The sequence below is a fragment of the Lithobates pipiens genome, unplaced genomic scaffold (assembly GCF_037356315.1).
Source record: "Lithobates pipiens isolate NorthernLeopardFrog02 unplaced genomic scaffold, aLitPip1_a1.2 Scaffold_22, whole genome shotgun sequence".
NCBI classification, from domain to species: Eukaryota; Metazoa; Chordata; class Amphibia; order Anura; family Ranidae; genus Lithobates; species Lithobates pipiens.
This window is the reverse complement of record NW_027507784.1, coordinates 184509346-184529490: the sequence shown is the minus strand read 5'-3', so window position 1 is coordinate 184529490 and position 20145 is coordinate 184509346. Positions and strand designations below refer to the sequence as shown.

Below are 20145 nucleotides of genomic sequence, written 5' to 3'. Positions count from 1 at the left end.
GGAGTAGTTGGGCCAACTACGCAGCTATATAGTACTTCCGAAACTCAGGCACCCCCATACCTCACAGATCTTTGGGAGCATACATCGTGGCTCAAGCTATTCTGGGACCTTTGGATGATTTTAGATTGGAAGTGGCATGTGGCAGCAACGGGGACCTGGACATGCAGAGTTCGGAAGTAATATAAGTACCTTGGTAGGATTGTCATTTTAACCAATGAGATTCTTCCCATCCAAGATAAATTCACGTCTTCCAATAAACGAGCAAACAGGGGTGAGTAATTGCCTTTCTACAGTGAGGTTACATCAGAAGTCAGTCGGATATAAAAGCAGCTCAGAAGAAGCTCTAAATCACCATAAAGTCTCAAATGCAAGCCATTTATGTTCATGTTCACAAGCATTTAACTTCTTCAGTTGCCCATCACCACTTGCCTTGGTTGAAGTCTGTCCACCCTTATTAGAACCAGTGTGCAACGACTTTTGTTTGTTGCTTCTGTCCTGCATATTTGAAATTGTGCAGTTTTAAAATTTCTTACTTTTGCTTTGGTTTTTGGTAAAGTGTTTGTAGCCTGTTCTCTTCTTTAGTGTCTTAATTCCTTATTTTCACATAAAAGTCCATGTAAATGCAAATAAAGGCAATTCATACTTGATTCAAGTTTATTTCCCTTAAAGCATGGCACAGTTAACTGTTTTTTGAATCTAACCCCCATCCATAGTAGTCGTTACAATGAAGAATCACATTTTTAGCTGGAGAGGACATAAGTCTGTGTGAGTCTGTTGCTGGGAAAATATCGCACGTAGAGTGATGCAGAGTCAAATATTACACCTCCATTGCATACATGGCTGTACCACCATGATTGCTATGATTTTCAGCATCACTTTACCAGCATATCAATTTAGCTAAACAATCGAAATCAAGGGAGCAGCAGCTTACTGATGAGCTCAGCCTTCTAATCTCCTCGCTGTTTAAAAAAATAAAAATAAAATGTAGGTAAAAAAATTGCAGTTTATGGCAACTGGAAATGAAACCAAAAACTGTCATAAACAAGTGAAATAACAACATTACAATATGTCAATAATAACGTCCAAAATAATCTGTGATAAAGTCCATGTAAAAGAGCTAAATAGCCTGTGATTAACAAGTGCAGTCATAGCTATGTAGCCATATACCATCCAAAAAATGGTCAGTTATAAAGTCCAAATAAGACTAGTAGAATAGTGTATATAAGATGAAGTCCACAAAATTTGTAGGAAATATGATGTATTAACCCCTTCACGGTGACCGCCTCCCAGCCTTTTAAGAGCTCTAAAAGCCCGGAGGTGGATATTCGGGTCAATTGACTTCTGTGATTGGCAGTCACATGATCGGAAAGCTCCAGATCGCAAGTATGCATCGGGATCTTACTGATACCGCCGTCTACTGTGCTGGGAACACGCAGGTAGCGGTAGGTGATTTACACAGGGCTGCATATATGCGGGCCCGCTTGGTGTTAAGGCCCACTGGCAAGAGGCTGCATATATGCGTACGGCCGGCGCGAAGAGGTTAATAGTGAATCAAATCTATTCAGGTGATGCCTCCACTTGCAAACACCCCAGGGTGTGCTATCGCCTTATGGTTTGATTTCCAGAGGAGGAATGATTCATATAGCATTTACTTCTTGGAATCCATCTGCCCTTAGCTCAAGCATGCAGGCATCAGGGTATGTTTTACATGAGAAAGCGCCTCCTCCCCTCTACCAGATGAAAGAAAAAATGTCCATGAAGACTCCTTGGATGTATGACATAATTTTGGCCTAGACCAGTAACCAGGAAGCAGCTGAAAAAAAAGTAAAAAAAAAAAAGTTTAAACAAGTGAATATAACGATACGTTCCTATCTATTTACTAATGCTAGCAGCATAATAATAATACTAGGGGTATAAGAAGAGAAAGGATTGAGAGGAAAAGAAGAGATTAGGAGGAATAGAGAGGTCTCTGCAGTCTAGGTAATGCTCTATAAGAGCCAGGAGTGCCCAAACTTGTCAGGTGCAGGGTCAGGAAAGCATATGACCACCATGGGGCCCACACTTTGAGAAACTTGTCATGAAGGATACTGATCATCTTCTCATGAATCATTAAGGTAGTCAGAATGCTCCTCAGTTCTGCGAACCAGACTGAGAGTTTTTTCCAGGCTCTGGCTTATTATAGCACATTTGGTGGCAATAAAAATGTATGTGGCCAATTTCTGTTGATAGGAAAAGAGGGCCAGGGTTGTGCAGTGGAGAAGAGCATGTCTATCATCTTTGTGGAAAGGGACATGGAAGTGTGTCATCAGAAGACCAAAGACCCTCGAACAGAACCCCACCAATCGGAGGGCAGGACCACCAGATATGGATCTTGTCCCCGCACAGGCTATATCCCCAGAAACATCTACCACTATATGACTGACAGGTTTTTGTGGGCAAACCCAGTACCAACAGAGGAGGACTTTATAGGTCGCCTCCAGGGTGACAGTGTTAAAGTAGCATTTGGCTACTCTTGACCAGGCTTTATTCCAGTCCTCCGAACTGCAGAAATGGTGCCATGGGCTCCTGGGGAGTGTAGGCAGATATGCTTGAAGGCGGTTTTCTAAAATGGGAAGGAAGAGCTGTGTCTGTGGGTGGCAAAGCTGCAGGTAGCGGAAGAACCCTAAAAGGGGCGCCTCTTGTGTCTCATGGAGTAAGGGCCAGGATAGGAAAGGGCAGGATCCCAAAAAGTGATGGACTTGGGAAAATTTTAATTTTACACACGCTTGATGTCAGCCTTATTAGCGTGTTATTGCTAGGCTCTAATTATTTCAATTTTTTACAATCAGTCATTTTCATTAAACACAAAGGTATTGCATCAGATCATTAAAAAACAAAGACCATAAAACCTCTCAAATACTCTGCCCAAACAGTCAATATATTTGCACTGTGAAGATTGAATAAAGGTAATAAATGTGGTGTTCTGGTGCACTTAAAGTGCAGAGCCTGTATGCGTTATTGAACATGGAGGACACTGTTCAGGTAGTCTGCATATTGAACCCTCTTTCAGATTTTTTAAATTACAGTTATAAAACAGTTATATAATTGTAGCAATGTGCCTTTTTATTTATTTCATGTATTTATGCTTGTTTAGAAACAAAGCCAGAAGGCTGATGACTATCTCCGTGAAATAAAGGATCAAAACCTGCTTCCTGTTGCAGTAGCAAAGTGTATTGAAGCAGCTGGTTATGAATATGCACCAGAAATGCAGAAATCTTTGCTTAGAGTAAGTTGTTCTAAGTTGTAAATTTATTTTTTGTTTTGTTTTTTACACATAGGCCATAATAATTGAGTATGAATGCTTTTTGCATTTGTATACAATCAAATCACTGGAGGTTATGCTGTCAGAGCATAAAGAACATTTTTTTTATAATATGTAATCAAGAGAGATTACCAATAATGATGATTACATTCTAATCTAGTCCTTAACATTTTGATTGCAACCTTTTGTATTGATACAATGCCCAGATCAATCCTAAATTAGCCCTGAAGAACCTATAGACAGGTGGGATGTACAGTATAATTTGTGAATTAGGTAGTTTCCCTGATGTGTGTTTTTTCTGGTACAAACTTCTCCCCCTGTATCATGCAATTATACCGTAAAAATGTATATTGGAAAAAAGTTATGTCTATATATTCTTGTCTACATTTTAATTGTAATGGCCAAAAAAAGGGAGAGAGTGTCATGGCTGCATGTCTCTTAACAGTGGTCTGTAATGATGTTAGTCTCTCTTTTGCTCATCCTATTGCATTGCATTATTTGTAGCAAGTGAAATGAAAAGAATTCTAAAATATACCCTTTCCTTTGGACAAGCTAAATGGCTTAAATTGGGCATCTAAGACAAATATTTTTTGAACTATTTAAAGTGGGTAAGAGTTTGCACAGAATGTATGCTGCATAGGTATTGAGAATTTTTATATATTTTTATCTGTTATATGTAATACAAATTAAACCTTTTTCTTATTTTTACATATAGGCAGCCTCCTTCGGGAAATGTTTTCTTGATTCCTATTCACCTTCAGATTTTGTGACGATGTGCCTTGATCTTCGTGTTCTCAATGCTATTAATGACTACCAGATTGGAATCCCTCTGAGTATCACACAGTATCTTTTCAAATCAATAGTCTGCTGAATATTGGAAAATAAAACTTTGTTGCCGAGTCCACTATTATTTAACCCTTTTAAATTAATATTAACAATTAGATCAACTCCACCCAATTTTTATTTTACTTAAAAAAAAGTTTTAATCTTCCAAAAGTCTTTCTAAAACTAAAAAAAGGTGAGATTTTGCTTAACCACTTCCGGACCGCCGCACGCCGATGTACGTCCCTACTTTGTTTATGGATATCGCTGTTACGGCAGCAGCTAGCTGCCATAACCCCGGTATCCCTTTGTTCGGCCGGCGATCTGGTACATGATAAAAGTGGTCTCTGCGAGATCACTTTTATCAGCGGCGGGAGAAGCTGTCGGTGGAGCTTACCGAAGTTGTCGGTGGAGGTGATCGGATCCTTCTCAGTGCTGTGCATGGAGACGAGTGAGGGGAATATGGCCCCCACCCATCTCCATGACACTGCAGGGCGGAAGCGACATCATAACGTCACTTCCGCCCATAGCTCTTAAAGGGCCATTTTATTTTTTTAATATTTTTAAACGACAACATTTTTATTTTTATTGCATTTTAGTGTAAATATGAGATCTGAGGTCTTTTTGACCCCAAATCTCATATTTAAGAGGTCCTGTCATGCTTTTTTTCTATTACAGGGGATGTTTACATTCCTTGTAATAGGAATAAAGTGACACATATTTTATTCTTACACTGTTTTAAAAAAAAAAATAAAAATGTAAGAAAAAAAATGGTTTTAAAACGTGCCCCATCCCGCCGAGCTCACGTGCAGAAGGGAACGCATACGTGAGTAGCACCCGCATATGAAAATGGTGTTCAAACTACACATGTAAGGTATCGCTGCGATCGGTAGAGCGAGGGCAATAATTTGAGGAGCCCTAGTACTCCTCTGTAACTCAAAACATGTAATCTGTAGAATTTTTTAAATGTCGCCTATGGAGATTTTTTTAAGGGTAAAAGTTTGTTGCAATTTTGGAGCGGGTGCAATTTTGAAGCGTGACATGTTGGGTATTAATTTACTCGGCGTAACATTATATGTCACAATGTAAAAAAAAAAAAAAAATGGGCTAACTTTACTGTTTTTAAAAAAAAAAAAAGTGCACTTGTAAGACCGCTGCGCAAATACAGTGTGACAAAAAGTATTGCAACGACCGCCATTTTATTCTCTAGAGTGTTAGAAAAAAGATGTATAATGTTTGGGGGTTCTAAGTAATTTTCTAGCAAAAAAAAAAATTTTTTTTTTTTTACTTGTAAGCACCACATCTAAAAAAGAGGCCCGGTCTTAAAGTGGTTAAGTTAGATGGTAGCATTTATTGAATTCATTGCTTAGGGAGGCAAGTCACAGATCTTTCTCAAACATTTGCATAACTGACTCACTGTCACAAATACACAAAAAATCGTCCAACAATTTATTTGCTAAATGTGAGAGAGTTTGATTTATGCTAAAAGCAAGTAATTTGATTATATTTGTAAATTGCTTGGAAAAACCTCTGTCATGAAAATAGTGACAATCCTTTCTGGTTGAGAACATGGCCTTTACCTATCATCCTGTTGTGCTGCACTATTGGCTAGGAAAGCAGGACAGCATAGTGTGGAATGGGATGAAGATTGGACATGTTCTTGGCCAGGAAAGGTCATCCTTTCCTGGCCCATCCTTGGGACCCTGGGCACCTGATTGATCAGTAGCTAAGCTGACATGATGTACAGGCACTATGAAGTGGCTGCTATTTTGTAGCAGTGGCTACAGTAGTAGTAGCAGTTTAGAAATTGTATACTTTCCCATATTCTGCTACACTGTATCTAAGCACCACAAACTAAAAATGCTGTTTTGATTTTTTTTTTTTCACCACAAACTAAAAATGCTGTTTTGATGTCGCCATGGTTTATTTTGTTGAGAAGTTGCCCACCTAGCATTTTTGGCTGTGGCTATTTTGAGCTATTTTGAGGCATGTAGACAGGAGAATGTGCTTAGCTGAGAAAGCCCCATCTGAAGACTTTGGGGATATGACATAATTTGCCTTACATATTACATCTATATCCAGGGTGTAACATGTTACTAAATGAGCAGCCCTTACTTTTTTACCTGCAAAAAGATGTGCATTTATCATAAAAAATATTATATTTTAAAGGTGGTTATCCAATAAAACAAATAAATATGATATACTTTCTCTTTATTAAATGGGCTCACCCCTGCAATTCTAAAGCAGCCCATACATGCAGTGAATTTGTTTCCAGCAACCACGGGTCATTGTGTTGTCCCAGCGAGGGGGAGGGGGGGGAGCAGTGGGGGGGGGGCACTATTGTTAGTGGCTATAGAGGCCGCTAGCGATAATCGTATTTAAAATCCGGCAGCCTGGTTGTACCCACGTTGATCGATTGATCAATCAACTTGGTACATTCAGCCTGCCCATGTATGGTTCAAATCTGGGCTGATTCCTGCTGAAAATGGTGTTACATTGTGGTTGCGGTTTTCCTTTGAATATCAAATTATCTTTAACGTTTCTGCAGATACAAGCAACTCACAATTCCAGTGCTACTTGATAGGTATTGTTCTGTTTCTTGATATTGATAAAGTGCATTTAGATTTACCTTAACACACCCCATATATCATTATAGTGAACCTAAATATTCTAGTAATACCAGATGATCAATCTGAAACTCAACACTGTATAATATGTTAGCACTTTATAAAAATAGATTAAATCCAAGTTAGCACACTCATAATGTCTGGCAAATGTTGTCTTGCGGTTTCTTCCCTGAAGTAAACTAATTGTGTCTTCCTGTATTTGGACAGGTTAGTTTTAAGAAGACTCTATCCTCTTGCTGTAAAAATATGTGAACACTTAAAGCAGCCTGACTCTCAAGGAGTAAGCCGAATTCTAGCGCACTGGGCATGTTACAAGGTAAAGTTTTTTCCATTTTTTTTTTTTTACTTTGTGGTATTGTCTTTGAAGCATTTTGTCTGTAAAACCTGTGCTATGTTTAGGTTCAGCAGAGAGAGAAAACTGATGAAGAAGTAGCTCAGGCCATCAATCAAAAGCTTGGCGATGCTGCAGGCATTTCATATTCGGAGATTGCTTCAAAGGCATGTGACTGTGGCAGAACAGAATTGGCTATTAAAGTATGTATATATCATTGTATTTTGTATGTAAAAATGTACAGCGCTTCACATAGAGAACATTTAGGGCTCATGCACACAGGACATTTATTTAACTCTCCTAGAAGCCAGCAGCGTTTTTGCAGAAAAGATGCCTGAAACTTTTAGGCGTTAAGCTCTTGGGCGTTAATTCATTTCATTTCATTGGCCAGAATAAATCATTTATTCTGGTCATTGAAATGAATTAACGCTCAAGTACTAATTTTTAGAAGTCAAAAAGGGTTAAAATCCTGTGCTTTTCCTACTCTCCTGGTGAAGGGAAGTGTGACTATTGAAATGGAGAAATCAAATAAATAAATAAAAATATATAGATGAAGAAAAACTGCAACCAAAAAGGTCCAAACCCCTACCATAAGCATAGATAATTAAAACAAAAAGGTGCGCTAATCTAGAAGCATATTCACAGTGCAAAAATGCACTTGACAAAAATGTAAGGGCATAAAGTCCATTCCTGCAAAAACAAGTATATAAAAATAAAGAAATTGGATGAAAAGACTCATAAAGTGAAAAATATACGATTCAGTTCATAAAGGGTGCATAAAAAAATTTGGTGAAAATATGGTGAACCAAATATAAGGCAACTTCAGTGCTCATACCCCATCATCGCATAGATTCACTTGTTACCAGATAGCAATAGTTTCAAGGATAATAATCCCACCATGTTCCAACAGACTGGGCTGTACGAAGGAACCAAATTCCAGATAACAGCAGTATCAGACACTGGACAATGATCCCATCAGGCTCCAACACCTTAAGCTGTAAAAGTGGACTCAGTTTTTCAATGGACGCAGCAATCAGATATCTTTGGAAAAGCTGAAATCCAATCTGTCAAGAAGAAGAGGATAGCCTCGTAGTGCAATATGTTTCAACAAAGGGGTTTATTAAAACAGCACACTAAAAAACTTCCATCAAGGCAACCAAACATCAGCAATAGGGGTGCAACGGATCGTCGCCAATCCGTGATCCAAACGGGTCAGCCTGTTCGGATTGGCACACCACGCAAACCGCGGAGTGCTCAGCTGATCGCGTGTATTTGGAAAGGCCATGGCTTCGGCCTAGCTCCAGAGCTGCGGCCATCTTGGTATACCCGGCGGCTGCTGTCTCCTCAGGAAGTGACGTTTCGTCGCTACCATCTTGCTACACCCCACACTCCTGCACAGTAATGATAGTGAGAAGGGGGAAAGCGGACATCTTGTTACACCCACCGGAGTGTTAGATTTCACAGTTATTTTCAACACAAAACTGATGCTTAATACAGTATTTGTAAATCTGACGGGCTGTTTAGATGTTAAATTTTTAAAAGCAGCTGCAAACCTGCTGACCTTACATGGTTGCTAATGTGACAGAACACCTCTGATTTTCAAGTGTTAAATGTGAAAATCAGAGGTGTTCTGTCACATTAGCAACCATGTAAGGTCAGAAGGTTTGCTGCTGCTTTTAAAATGTAACATCTAAACAGTCCGTCAGATTTACAAATACTGTATTTAACCACTTAACAACCGGCCCATAGTCGAATGACGGCGGTTGCTTAACTCTGGGAGGCCGTCATGACGTCCTCGCCGAATTACGCTCTCGTTATGACGCCGGTTCCTCCCTCCCCTCTCTGTACCGATCGGTACAGCGGAGGGGAGAGCTCGGTGTCAGCAGCGCTGTGGCCTGGATCTGCAATGCCCACAGCGCTGCTCACCGACAATTAACCCCTCAATTCCCTGCCAATACTCTGCAATACCCAGCAATGCCCTGCCAATACTCTGCAATGCCCTGCCAATACTCTGCAATGCCCTGCCAATACCCTGCAATGCCCTGCCAATACTCTGCAATGCCCTGCCAGTACTCTGCAATACCCAGCAATGCCCTGCCAATAATCTGCAATACCCTGCCAATACTCTGCCATAAATTGCCATACCCAGCCATACTCGGTGATACCCAGCCATACTCGGTGATACCCTGCAATACCCAGCAATACTCGGTGATACCCTGCAATACCCAGCCATACCCAGTGATACTCTGCAATACCCAGCCATACTCGGCCATGCTCAGCCATACTCTGATACCCTGCAATACCCAGCCATACTCGGTGATACCCAGCCATGCTCGGTTGTACTCGGCCTCTGTATGTGACCAGGCTGTGGAAGTCTCACACGTGGTATCGCCGTACTTAGGAGGAGTAGGAGAATCTATTTTGGGGTGTCATTTTTGGTATGTACATGCTATGTGTTAGAAATATTGTATAAATGGACAACTTTGTGTTAAAAAAAAATGCATTTTAACCACTTCCCGCCCGCCGGCTGTCATGACATCCTTGACTTTGTGCGGGGATGTCTGAATGATGCCTGTAGCTACAGGCATCATTCAGCTATCAGCTTTTTCAGCCAGCGATTTCCTACACCATAAGAACAATCATATCAGCTGTTCCCCTGCTTGATCGTTCTTACAGGAGGCGAGAGGGGACATGTTTAAAGCACAAAACTTTTTCCAAAAAAACGCGTTCGAAAAATTGCTGCGCGAATACCGTGCGAGATAAAAAGTTGTAGCGACCACCATTGTATTCTCTAGGGTCTTTGCTAAAATATATATATATATATATATATATATATATATATATAATGTTTTGGGGTTCTATGTAATTTTCTAGCAAATAAATGATGATTTTTACATGTAGGAGAGAGATGTCAGAATTGGCCTGGGTGCTCCAGAATGCCTGATGGTGCTCCCTGCATGTTGGGCCTCTGTATGTGGCCACACGGTGTAAAAGTCTCACATATGTGGTATCGCCATACTCGGGAGTAATAGCAGAATGTGTTTTGGGGTGTAATTTGTGGTATGCATATGCTGTGTGTGAGAAATAACCTGATAATATGACAATTTTGTTAAAAAAAAAAGGGAAAAAAAAAAAATCTTGATTTGCAAAGAATTGTGGGAAAAAATGACAACTTCAAAAAACTCATCATGCCTCTTACTAAATACCGTGGAATGTCTTCTTTTCAAAAAAGGGGTCATTTGGGGGTATTTATACTTTTCTGGCATAGAGTCTCAAGACCGTTAGTACTTCAGGTGTGATCAATTTTCAGATATTGGCACCATAGCTTGTGGACTCTATAACTTTCACAAAGACCAAATATTATCCACCAATTTGTACTTATTTTTACCAAAGATATGTAGTAGTATAAATTTTGGCCAAAATTTATGAAGAAAAATTACTAATCTGCTAAATTTTATAACAGGAAAGAAGAAAAATTCCATTTTTTTTTTACAGAATTTTCGGTCTTTTTTCTTTTATAGCACAAAAAATAAAAAACCCATCTGTGATTAAATACCACCAAAAGAAAGCTCTATTTGTGTGAAAAAAAGGACAAAAATTTCAAATGGGTACAGTGTTGCATGACTGAGTAATTGTCATCCGAAAGCTGAAAATTGATCTGGTTATTAAGGGTGTTTAAGTGCCCAGTAGTCAAGTGGTTAAACATATAAGCTCCGTTTTGTGTTGAAAATAACTGTGAAATCTAAAACTGTAACAAGATTTGTCTTTTTCTTTTAATTTTTTTTTGTTGCTAATCCGATCCATGACTCTGATCCGAGGAACGATCTGATCCGTGATTTATTTTGATCCGTTGCACCCCTAATCAGCAAAATTAAATGCACATAAAAAACAGAGCGGTGGTTTGCACCAGCCAGCTCAAACGGTTAAGCATCTCGCTATGTGCTCCATCCGACTAGTTTCTCCGTAATGGGCTTCAGCTGGAAAATGAGACTTATCCGAGACATCTGCTAATAGCATATAGATTCAAGTGGATGGAGGTGACATCGGAAGTTGAATTGATCTATACATCCTTTGGTGGCATAGCATATTTTTATTCTTTTTTAGAATTTTTACATGTCCCATCTAGGTGACACCTAAAGGATGTATAGATCAACTTCTGTGAAAACAAACAAAACAAAAATATCGCGCTTGGGGTAAACCTGAAAGCTGCAACTAAAAACCATCTAATATCAAAGTATGGATAAAATCAGAAAAAATTATATATAAAGTTGCGCTAAAAATACATGAAAATAAAAGTGAAAAACCTAATACAAATCACTAAGATTACAAGTCAAAAAAACATCCTGTGTAAAGTTCAATCAAGAAAAAAGGAGTCTTTGTAATGAGGGACTCTCTATTCCCAAGAGAAACCAATGAATAGGGAAATCAATCCTTTTTACGAATTCAGTGTAATCTTCTTACAAATCCAGAGCTGAAAAAGGTTTGACTCTTACCGCAATGGGTGGACTCCAAATCAACGGAGTCGTTCGCGCGAGCAGACAGCCCTCTGCAGGGTTCTTTTGAGTGTAATCCGTTCCGGTGTGCTACTAGACGCATGGATAGATGCAGATCATTCGGAAGTAACCAGCCTAGATCGAAACGATTCCGGAAACCATCGTACGTCCTACTTCTCTCGATCGCCGTAGAAAGTGGCTATCCGATCTCCCTGTATGTCTGGAGTTTATCTATAGCTCCCCAGCGAATCATCCGATGTCAAGGTTTTTCAATAGGCAAACCTGTAGTAAAACACAAGACACTCGGGCCTCCCGGCCACGAGCGGAGGGAAGGGGAAAACCAAGAAGGACTCCGATCGTGAACGTACCGTTAAGCAGTCGGCAATTTTATTAAAAAAATTCTAACATACAACAGACCAAAGGTATGACCGAATAGGTCCGATTCTAAAAACTTTTTAATATACAGTAGACCAAAGGTATGACCGAATAGGTCCGATTCTAACAAAATAAAAAATATATGCATAAAAAAAACGGTTAAAATAAGAACAAATATACACCCGTGCTAGGGAATATTCTAAGCGTGGTGGTATCAGCACAAACAGCCCGACATGTTTCGTAAAAACTTACATCCTCCTGGGGCACAGGTGATATGCTGATCCATCACGTTTAAATAGCGTCACGACTAAGCCAAGCCTCGATTCCGTTCGAAAGAGGTGAAGGTCGACATTACGGCCGAACCAAGCCTCACTTCCGAAAGGCTACCATTTTTTCGAAGCCTATAGGAATGAACCGAATCCCTTGTCCCCCAAACCACTGGTCACGCCCAGGTCGCCATTTTCGTGGAGACCGAACGCGATCCGGGTCTGAAACTAAGTCCAAGCTCGACTCGAGCTCTATTTCCTTATGGATTAAGCCCATATCTAAACCACACAAATCTGAGTGGAAAACACATATCGAAAAATGTGTAACCACACACGTTCAAATGGCACACAGTGTCCAATTCCTGTTAGGAAACCATCCTTCATAAAAATTAAATCTAAATAGAAGGAAGTGGTCTGTCCTCATTTAGTTCATTAAAAAAAGGAGGAGAAACCAGGAACATATAAAAAAACAACAAAAATATACCGTTCCCCCAAACAAACATATTTACATCATATATCAACTATATTTGTATGTAAAATAGTTGATATATGATGTAAATATGTTTGTTTGGGGGAACGGTATATTTTTGTTCTTTTTTTATATGTTCCTGGTTTCTCCTCCTTTTTTTAATGAACTAAATGAGGACAGACCACTTCCTTCTATTTAGATTTAATTTTTATGAAGGATGGTTTCCTAACAGGAATTGGACACTGTGTGTGCCATTCGAACGTGTGTGGTTACACATTTTTCGATATGTGTTTTCCACTCAGATTTGTGTGGTTTAGATATGGGCTTAATCCATAAGGAAATGGAGCTCGAGTCGAGCTTGGACTTAGTTTCAGACCCGGATCGCGTTCGGTCTCTACGAAAATGGCGACCTGGGCGTGACCAGTGGTTTGGGGGACGAGGGATTCGGGTTCATTCCTATAGGCTTCGAAAAAAATGGTAGCCGTTCGGAAGTGAGGCTTGGTTCGGCCGTAATGTCGACCTTCACCTCTTTCGAACGGAATCGAGGCTTGGCTTAGTCGTGGCGCTATTTAAACGTGATGGATCAGCATATCACCTGTGCCCCAGGAGGATGTAAGTTTTTACGAAACATGTCGGGCTGTTTGTGCTGATACCACCACGCTTAGAATATTCCCTAGCACCGGTGTATATTTGTTCTTATTTTAACCGTTTTTTTATGCATATATTTTTTATTTTGTTAGAATCGGACCTATTCGGTCATACCTTTGGTCTACTGTATATTAAAAAGTTTTTAGAATCTGACCTATTCGGTCATACCTTTGGTCTGTTGTATGTTAGAATTTTTTAAATAAAATTGCTGACTGCTTAACGGTACGTTCACGATCGGAGTCCTTCTTTGTTTTCCCCTTCCCTCCGCTCGTGGCCGGGAGGCCCGAGTGTCTTGTGTTTTACTACAGGTTTGCGTATTGAAAAACCTTGACATCGGACGATTCGCTGGGGAGCTATAGATAAACTCCAGACATACAGGGAGATCGGATAGACACTTTCTACGGCGATCGAGAGGAGAAGTAGGACGTACGATGGTTTCCGGAATCGTTTCGATCTAGGCTGGTTACTTCCAAATGATCTGCATCTATCCATGCGTCTAGTAGCACACCGGAACGGATTACACGCAAAAGAACCCTGCAGAGGGCTGTCTGCTCGCGCTAACGACTCCATTGATTTGGAGTCCACCCATTGCGGTAAGAGTCAAACCTTTTTCAGCTCTGGATTTGTAAGAAGATTACACTGAATTCGTAAAAAGGATCGATTTCCCTATTCATTGGTTTCTCTTGGGAATAGAGAGTCCCTGATTACAAAGACTCCTTTTTTCTTGATTGAACTTTACACAGGATGTTTTTTTGACTTGTAATCTTAGTGATTTGTATTAGGTTTTTCACTTTTATTTTCATGTATTTATAGATCAACTTCTGCTGTCACCCCCATCCACTTGTATTTATATGCTATTAGCAGACATCTTTGGTGAGTCTCCTTTCCCAGCTGAAGCCTATTACGGAGAAACTAGTTGGATGGAGCCCATTGTGAGAAATCAAACCATTAGAGCTGACTGTTTCTTTTAATTTACTAATGTTCAGAAGCTACTATCAGCTTTTAGAAGCTGGTAGCAGCTTCTAGCACTTCAAATGATTTTTCTGCCCAAACTCTGCTGCTCCAGTGTTTTTTTTTTCTCCTGCCTCTAATGGCCTCTAAAATTCCCTGCCACTAAATGTTGCTAAAAGCCTGTGTGTGCATGGACACATAGGCTAACATGGAGGGGTGTTTAGAGGCAGGAAAATAAAATGTCTGACGCCCCTAGAAGCGGCTGTAAAAACATTGTGTGTGCATGAGGCCTTCCAGGGAAATTACCTTGGTCAGTGTAGAGTATGTGAAAACGTTTGCTGAGTTGTGGCCAAAGTACCCTTAACCTTTTGGACAAAATCAATCTTGCAAGGCAGGACAGTAAAATAACTTTTCAATGCTGCGGTTATTATTTTACCTGTATGCACGTTTTAATTCTGGCTGAACTTACTTTTTCCCTAAACGTAAACATTTTTTTTAAAAAGACTTCACTCATTTTGTTTAGTTTTGCTCTACTGGAGTTATAAATGGGCCCTGTGTGTACAGAATGGGTAAATATAGTGAAGCATGCTTTTTGTGTTGTCACAGCAGTATCTTGGCCATACTTTATATATTTTGTATGGAAGGGTATACTTTCTTTTGCAGCTTTATACATGAGTTCTTCCTAACAACAAGGATTGCTTATTGTGCTGAATTTGTCAGAAATGTTTCAGAACAGTGATTTCTCCCTTCGATACACTGTACTTCTATTTTGATGGTCCTTGGTCTGATCATGACCCTCTTATTACTTGCAACTCCGTCCACCAGAAACCCAGTTTCTCTTGGTTTCTCATGGACAATCATCTCTTTTCTCTCTGTAAATGACAGTGCAGGATCTTCAATAAAAATCTACAGAATATTTTGAGCTGAATAAAGATTCATTCTCCTGTACGATCAGGTTTATGGGAAGCATAGCGGTAGGTCATACAAGAGTCACATTATACAAATGGCTTCCAAAAGGAAGAAAGAGCTCACCCGATTATCCCAACAACTGGAACAAGGTTCTGCTCAAGTTACGGCTAATTTTAAAGGCGTTAGACTAAGCTTGGACTAACTTGAACCTCTGCCTCACAGATACAGCAGAAAATCAGATGGTTAGATAGAGATAGATGGACCAGGCAAACATTTTATTTTAGGGAAACAAGGCTGATACTATGCTGGCCAACAGATTATGAACTTTCACACAACAAATTTTCCCAAGTTCATAACAGCAACCTGCTCTTGGTTCTAGCGGAGTTCCACTACCATTTAGGTAAAGTACACTAGGCCCCCCAATACACCTTTGTCCTTACAGAAATTTCCCCTCCCACATCTTACTCTTACACAAACAAACCTTATGAATGCAGAGACGCTCCTTAGACAATACTAGAATCAATGGGAGGCTGAGCTGGGTCGATCGCTGGATCCTGAGGACTTGCAGAGGATATGGCTGCCAGTTTCCAAAAGGTCTAATAATGTTTTTTGTTTTTTTTCAAATAACAGTTTTTATTGATCAAATCAACAGCTAAATAAACATGAGTCAAATTCTGTAATACGTAGGTTGCATTAAAAGAAAAGAGCCAGTGCATATAAGCAATGCACTAAATATTATGTTGTAGTTATATGCAATGGGCACATTATTTGAGCTGTCAAACATCAGAGAAAGTCTGCCATAAGCCTTTATTAGGACGAAGAAAGATTGAAGGAGAAGGAAAAGGAGAAGAGAAGCAGAGAGGGGGGAGAAGGGGTTAAATAGATAGGACAAGAGGAAGGGGGTGGAAGATGAGGATGGGGGGCTCAGCCCTCGACTCAGGGCGTGTCTTCCCTTCGGTGCCATTCCTCCCAGACCTTATCGTGCATTTCTAGTCTGTTTTGTAGTCTAGCTGTCATCTTTTGCATAAGTTCTACATCTTTGATTCTGGCATACAGATCTTCTTGGGAAGGTGGAGAGTGCCGCTTCCAGTTAAGGGCCACCAGATACCTTGTAGCTGTTCGGACGTGTCTGAGCAATTTTTTGAATCATTTGGAAATTTGTCGGGGTGAAACCCCTAGGAGGAATAGTTTTGGGGACCTAGGGACCTGTGCCCCCAAGAGGCGAGACAGCAGGGGCTGTGTCTCCATCCAGTGTGGAGTAATCTTGGGGCATTTCCAGTAAATGTGGTACAGGGTGCCTTTGTCTCTCTGGCAGCGCCAGCACCTATCTGAGCTGGAGGGATAGATAGCATGGAGGGATAGATAGCGTGGAGGGCATCCGGCGTCGGGTACCAGTGGTAGAGTATTTTATATGCATTCTGCTTGTAGAGCGTGCAAAAGGAGCTTTTAGCCACCTGAGACCAGATTGTCTGCCACGCTGCCTCCGGAATGTTTTCTTCCAGTGCTTTCTCCCATTGAAGCATGTATGCATGCTTTCCCTGGTTTGAGATGGAATAAGCATTGAGTATCCAGTAGATATCGAAGGTCAGGCCTCGGCCCACCGATTCCTCCAGAATGATGCTCTCGAAGGGGGATGGCACTGAAAATTGGAGACCTGGGGTAATAGACTGGGCATAATGCAGTTTTTACAGATATTTATAAAACACCTGGCGGGGTAGGTCATGTCTTCTCTGAAGCTCAGTAAATGATAGTAGTTTGCGTGACCTAGGGCCCACCAGGTGGCCAAAGTGAAACAGGTTCCGTGTCGCCCAGGGTAAGGACATCTGGCAAGTGAGACCAGCAGGCAACTTGGGGTTATATAGGAAAGAGGTCAGCAGCGATTTCTCGGAGCCGAGCCCCTGGACGCGGGAGAGTTTGCTCCAAAGTGATCTAAGTAGCATCATAGATCCCAGGAGTCTCTCCGGTTCTAGCTCCACGTTTGTGCTCCAGAGTAAACTGTTTAGATGGGTGGGTGCTAGCCAGATTTTCTCGATTTTCCATCCATTTGTTATAGGACCGTTGGGGGAACCAGTAGGTCAGGGCACGTAGTTGTCACTTGGCAATATTTCACTAAATTGAGGAACACTAGTCCCCCGTCGGAGCGGGAAGCCAGCAGGACTGAGCATGGTAAAGTATGTAGTTTGTGATTCCAGACAAAGCGCACTAAGTCCGCTTGAAGCTTTTAGCTGTATGTATGGTACTGGGATAGGCAGGGTCTGAAATAAATACAAGAGCTTGGGGAGAATGGTCATCTATTGAGGCCACCCTTCCTAAGAGGGATATGTAGTGGACTTTCCATTTCTGGATAAGGTCTCTTATGGAGCGGAAGAGAGGAGGAAAATTTTGCCTGGTATAGGGAGGTGAAGGACGGGGTAATCTGGACTCCCAGGTATTTCAGGGCTGACGTTTTCCAGTGGTATGGGAAGCACTGCTGTAGGTGCTGGACTTCTGCTGCTAGAATGTTAATCGGGAGGGCCTCTGATTTGGATGTGTTTATTTTGTAACCTGAGAGGGACCTATAGACATCCAGTTCTGCGTGTAAGTGAGGTAGTGAGATCTTAGGCTGGGTGAGGATGAGTATTATGTCGTCTGCAAACAACGCCAGTTTAAACTCCTTTCCTCAGACGGGGAAACCTTTTAATGTCCGGATTTCTGCGAATGGACGCCGCCAGGGGCTCAACATATAGTGTAAACAGTAGAGATGAGATTGGACACCCCTGTCGGATCCATTTCGCTATCGGAATGGAGAGAGGTAGAGCGAAAGGAGTTTTAAGTTGGGAGGTAGGGTTAGTGTACAGGTGCTGGATAGCCCGCAGGAAAGGAGAATGCCATGTCTCAGTGAGGCAAATAGGAAGGGCCAGCCAAGGTGATCAAAGGCCTTTTCTGCATCAAGCCCTAGGACATGCGACTCCAGGCAATCCGTATTTGCCACATCTATTCAATCTATGATCCTTTTTGTATTATCCCCCGCTTGGTGGAGCAGAGCGAAGCCCACCTGGTCCTTGTGGATTAGGGAAGGCAATATCATATTTAGTTGTATCGATAAGAGTTTGGTAAAAAATTTTAGATCTGAGTTCAAGAGTGCTATTGACCTATAGCTGGCACAGAGGGAGGGATCTTTTTCTGGTTTTGGGATCAGTGTGAGGAACGATCTTTGCATATCCGAGGGCATGGGGGTCTGCTGGAGGAAGGCGTTAAAGAGTTTACACATATGTGGTAGGAGGATAAGGAGGAAGGTTTTGCAATATTCATAGGGGAGACCATCTGGTCCCGGGATTTACACATTTGCAGGGTTTTAATGGTGGATGTGAGTTCCTCCTCTGTGATAAGTGCGTTAAAGGAAATCCGAGTCCTGGAATCTGGGAATCCCACTGCGATCCAGGTACTGATTTAGGCGGTCAGTCAGTTCAGGAGAGATAGCGTCGTGTGGGATCTTTGGGTCGTCATACAGTGAAGTATAGAACTCTGCGAAGGTTTGGGCTATGTCTTGAGGGTAGGAGAGTAGGCAGCCTTCTGTGTTTTTTATCTGATGGGGCGTGGACACGTGGGAACGCTTGGCCAGCTTGCAGGCTAGTAGGGAGTGGGCTTTGTTGCCTTTGTCATAAAAAAGCTGTTTACGTCTCAGCAGTGCTTTTTCCACTTGGCCCATAGCAAGGTCCTTAAGTGTCGTGTGGAGGCATACAATTTTTTTAAGGAGACGTCTGCAGTTGGAGTTCATGGACCCTAAGATCCCTTTCCGCTTTTTTTCTGGGCTGATGCTAATTCTATGCAGTGGCCTTGGATGACTGCCTTGTGGGCTTTCCAAAGGGTAGGGGGGGATATGTCAGGGGTATTGTTCTTGTGAAAGTATAGCTGTAGTGAGGACTCTAGCTCTGTCTTAGAGGGGAGTTGTAGCAACTGCCAGTGACATGGTTTGCGGTTTAGGGGACCTAAGTCCAAGGTCATTAGGATAGGAGCATGGTCTGACCAGGAGATGGGAAGGATCTGAGTATCGCGGTTGGCTCTTAGTATGACATTATTTATGAAAAAGTTGTCAATGTGGGTGTGCGTATGATGGTGTGCAGAGTAAAATGTATATGGTCTCTCACCGGGTTGAAGGGTGCATAAGTCAAATAGAGCGTAGCATCCAGTGAGCTGACAGAAGAGCTTTGAATCTTTAGAGGCTCTGGTTTGCGAGACCCCGGGGTTTAGCATGTGGTGGTCCTGTACTGTGGAGTGTGGCAAATTGAAGTCCCCTACCACTATCAAGCATTTGTTAGGCGTACAGAACAGGTGTGCGAATACTTTGGTCAAAAAGTTGATCTGGTGGGTATTTGGAGCATAAAGGGCGCATAGGGTGACAGTCTGAGTCTGCCACTGTCCACGCAAGATTATATAGTGTCCCCGTGGGTCAATGAAGGACTCGGAACATGTGAAGGGGGATCCGCGTTTGAAAGGTATAGCCACTCCCGCTCCCTTACGTGGGTTAAAGAGGAAGTAAACCCTGATGGGTTTACTTCCTCTTTGTTCCCCTGCAAAGGTAAAGCATAGTAGCCCATTATGTGTCCCTTTCCTGACACAGGAGCCAGCGATGTCACTGCTGTCCCCTCTTCCACGGAGCGTCCCTCTTCTTTCTGGGTATCGTGGCTCCGGCCATGTGATTGGCCAGAGCCGCAATGACGTCACTACCGCGCATGCGCAGGGAGCCGCCACTAACAGCATATCGCCTTTAGCAGCGCATGCGCAGGGAGCCGCCACTAACAGCATATCGCCTTTAGCAGCGGCATGCTCAGTGTGCCTGCGCGCCGCTGTCTACGGCGCATGCGCTGTAAACAGCTGTGCCTTTCTTTTTGCAAATATCTCCTAAACCGTGTAGGTTTAGGAGATATTTCTTGGACCTACAGGTAAGCCTTAATCTAGGCTTACCTGTAGGTC

The 20145-nt window shown here is 41.7% G+C and overlaps 1 protein-coding gene across 2 annotated transcripts in view; it reads left to right on the top strand.

Annotated features, from left to right (window-relative positions):
- The window catches only part of VPS16 (VPS16 core subunit of CORVET and HOPS complexes), a 315475-nt gene that overhangs the window by 174506 nt on the left and 120824 nt on the right, over positions 1 to 20145 (top strand). For both annotated transcript variants that reach the window (XM_077448719.1, XM_077448718.1), the window contains exons 12-16: positions 3134 to 3265; positions 4017 to 4144; positions 6672 to 6707; positions 6958 to 7066; positions 7150 to 7284. In XM_077448719.1, coding sequence (XP_077304845.1) covers positions 3134 to 3265; positions 4017 to 4144; positions 6672 to 6707; positions 6958 to 7066; positions 7150 to 7284 — 540 coding nt within the window. The remainder of the gene's footprint in view (positions 1 to 3133; positions 3266 to 4016; positions 4145 to 6671; positions 6708 to 6957; positions 7067 to 7149; positions 7285 to 20145) is intronic.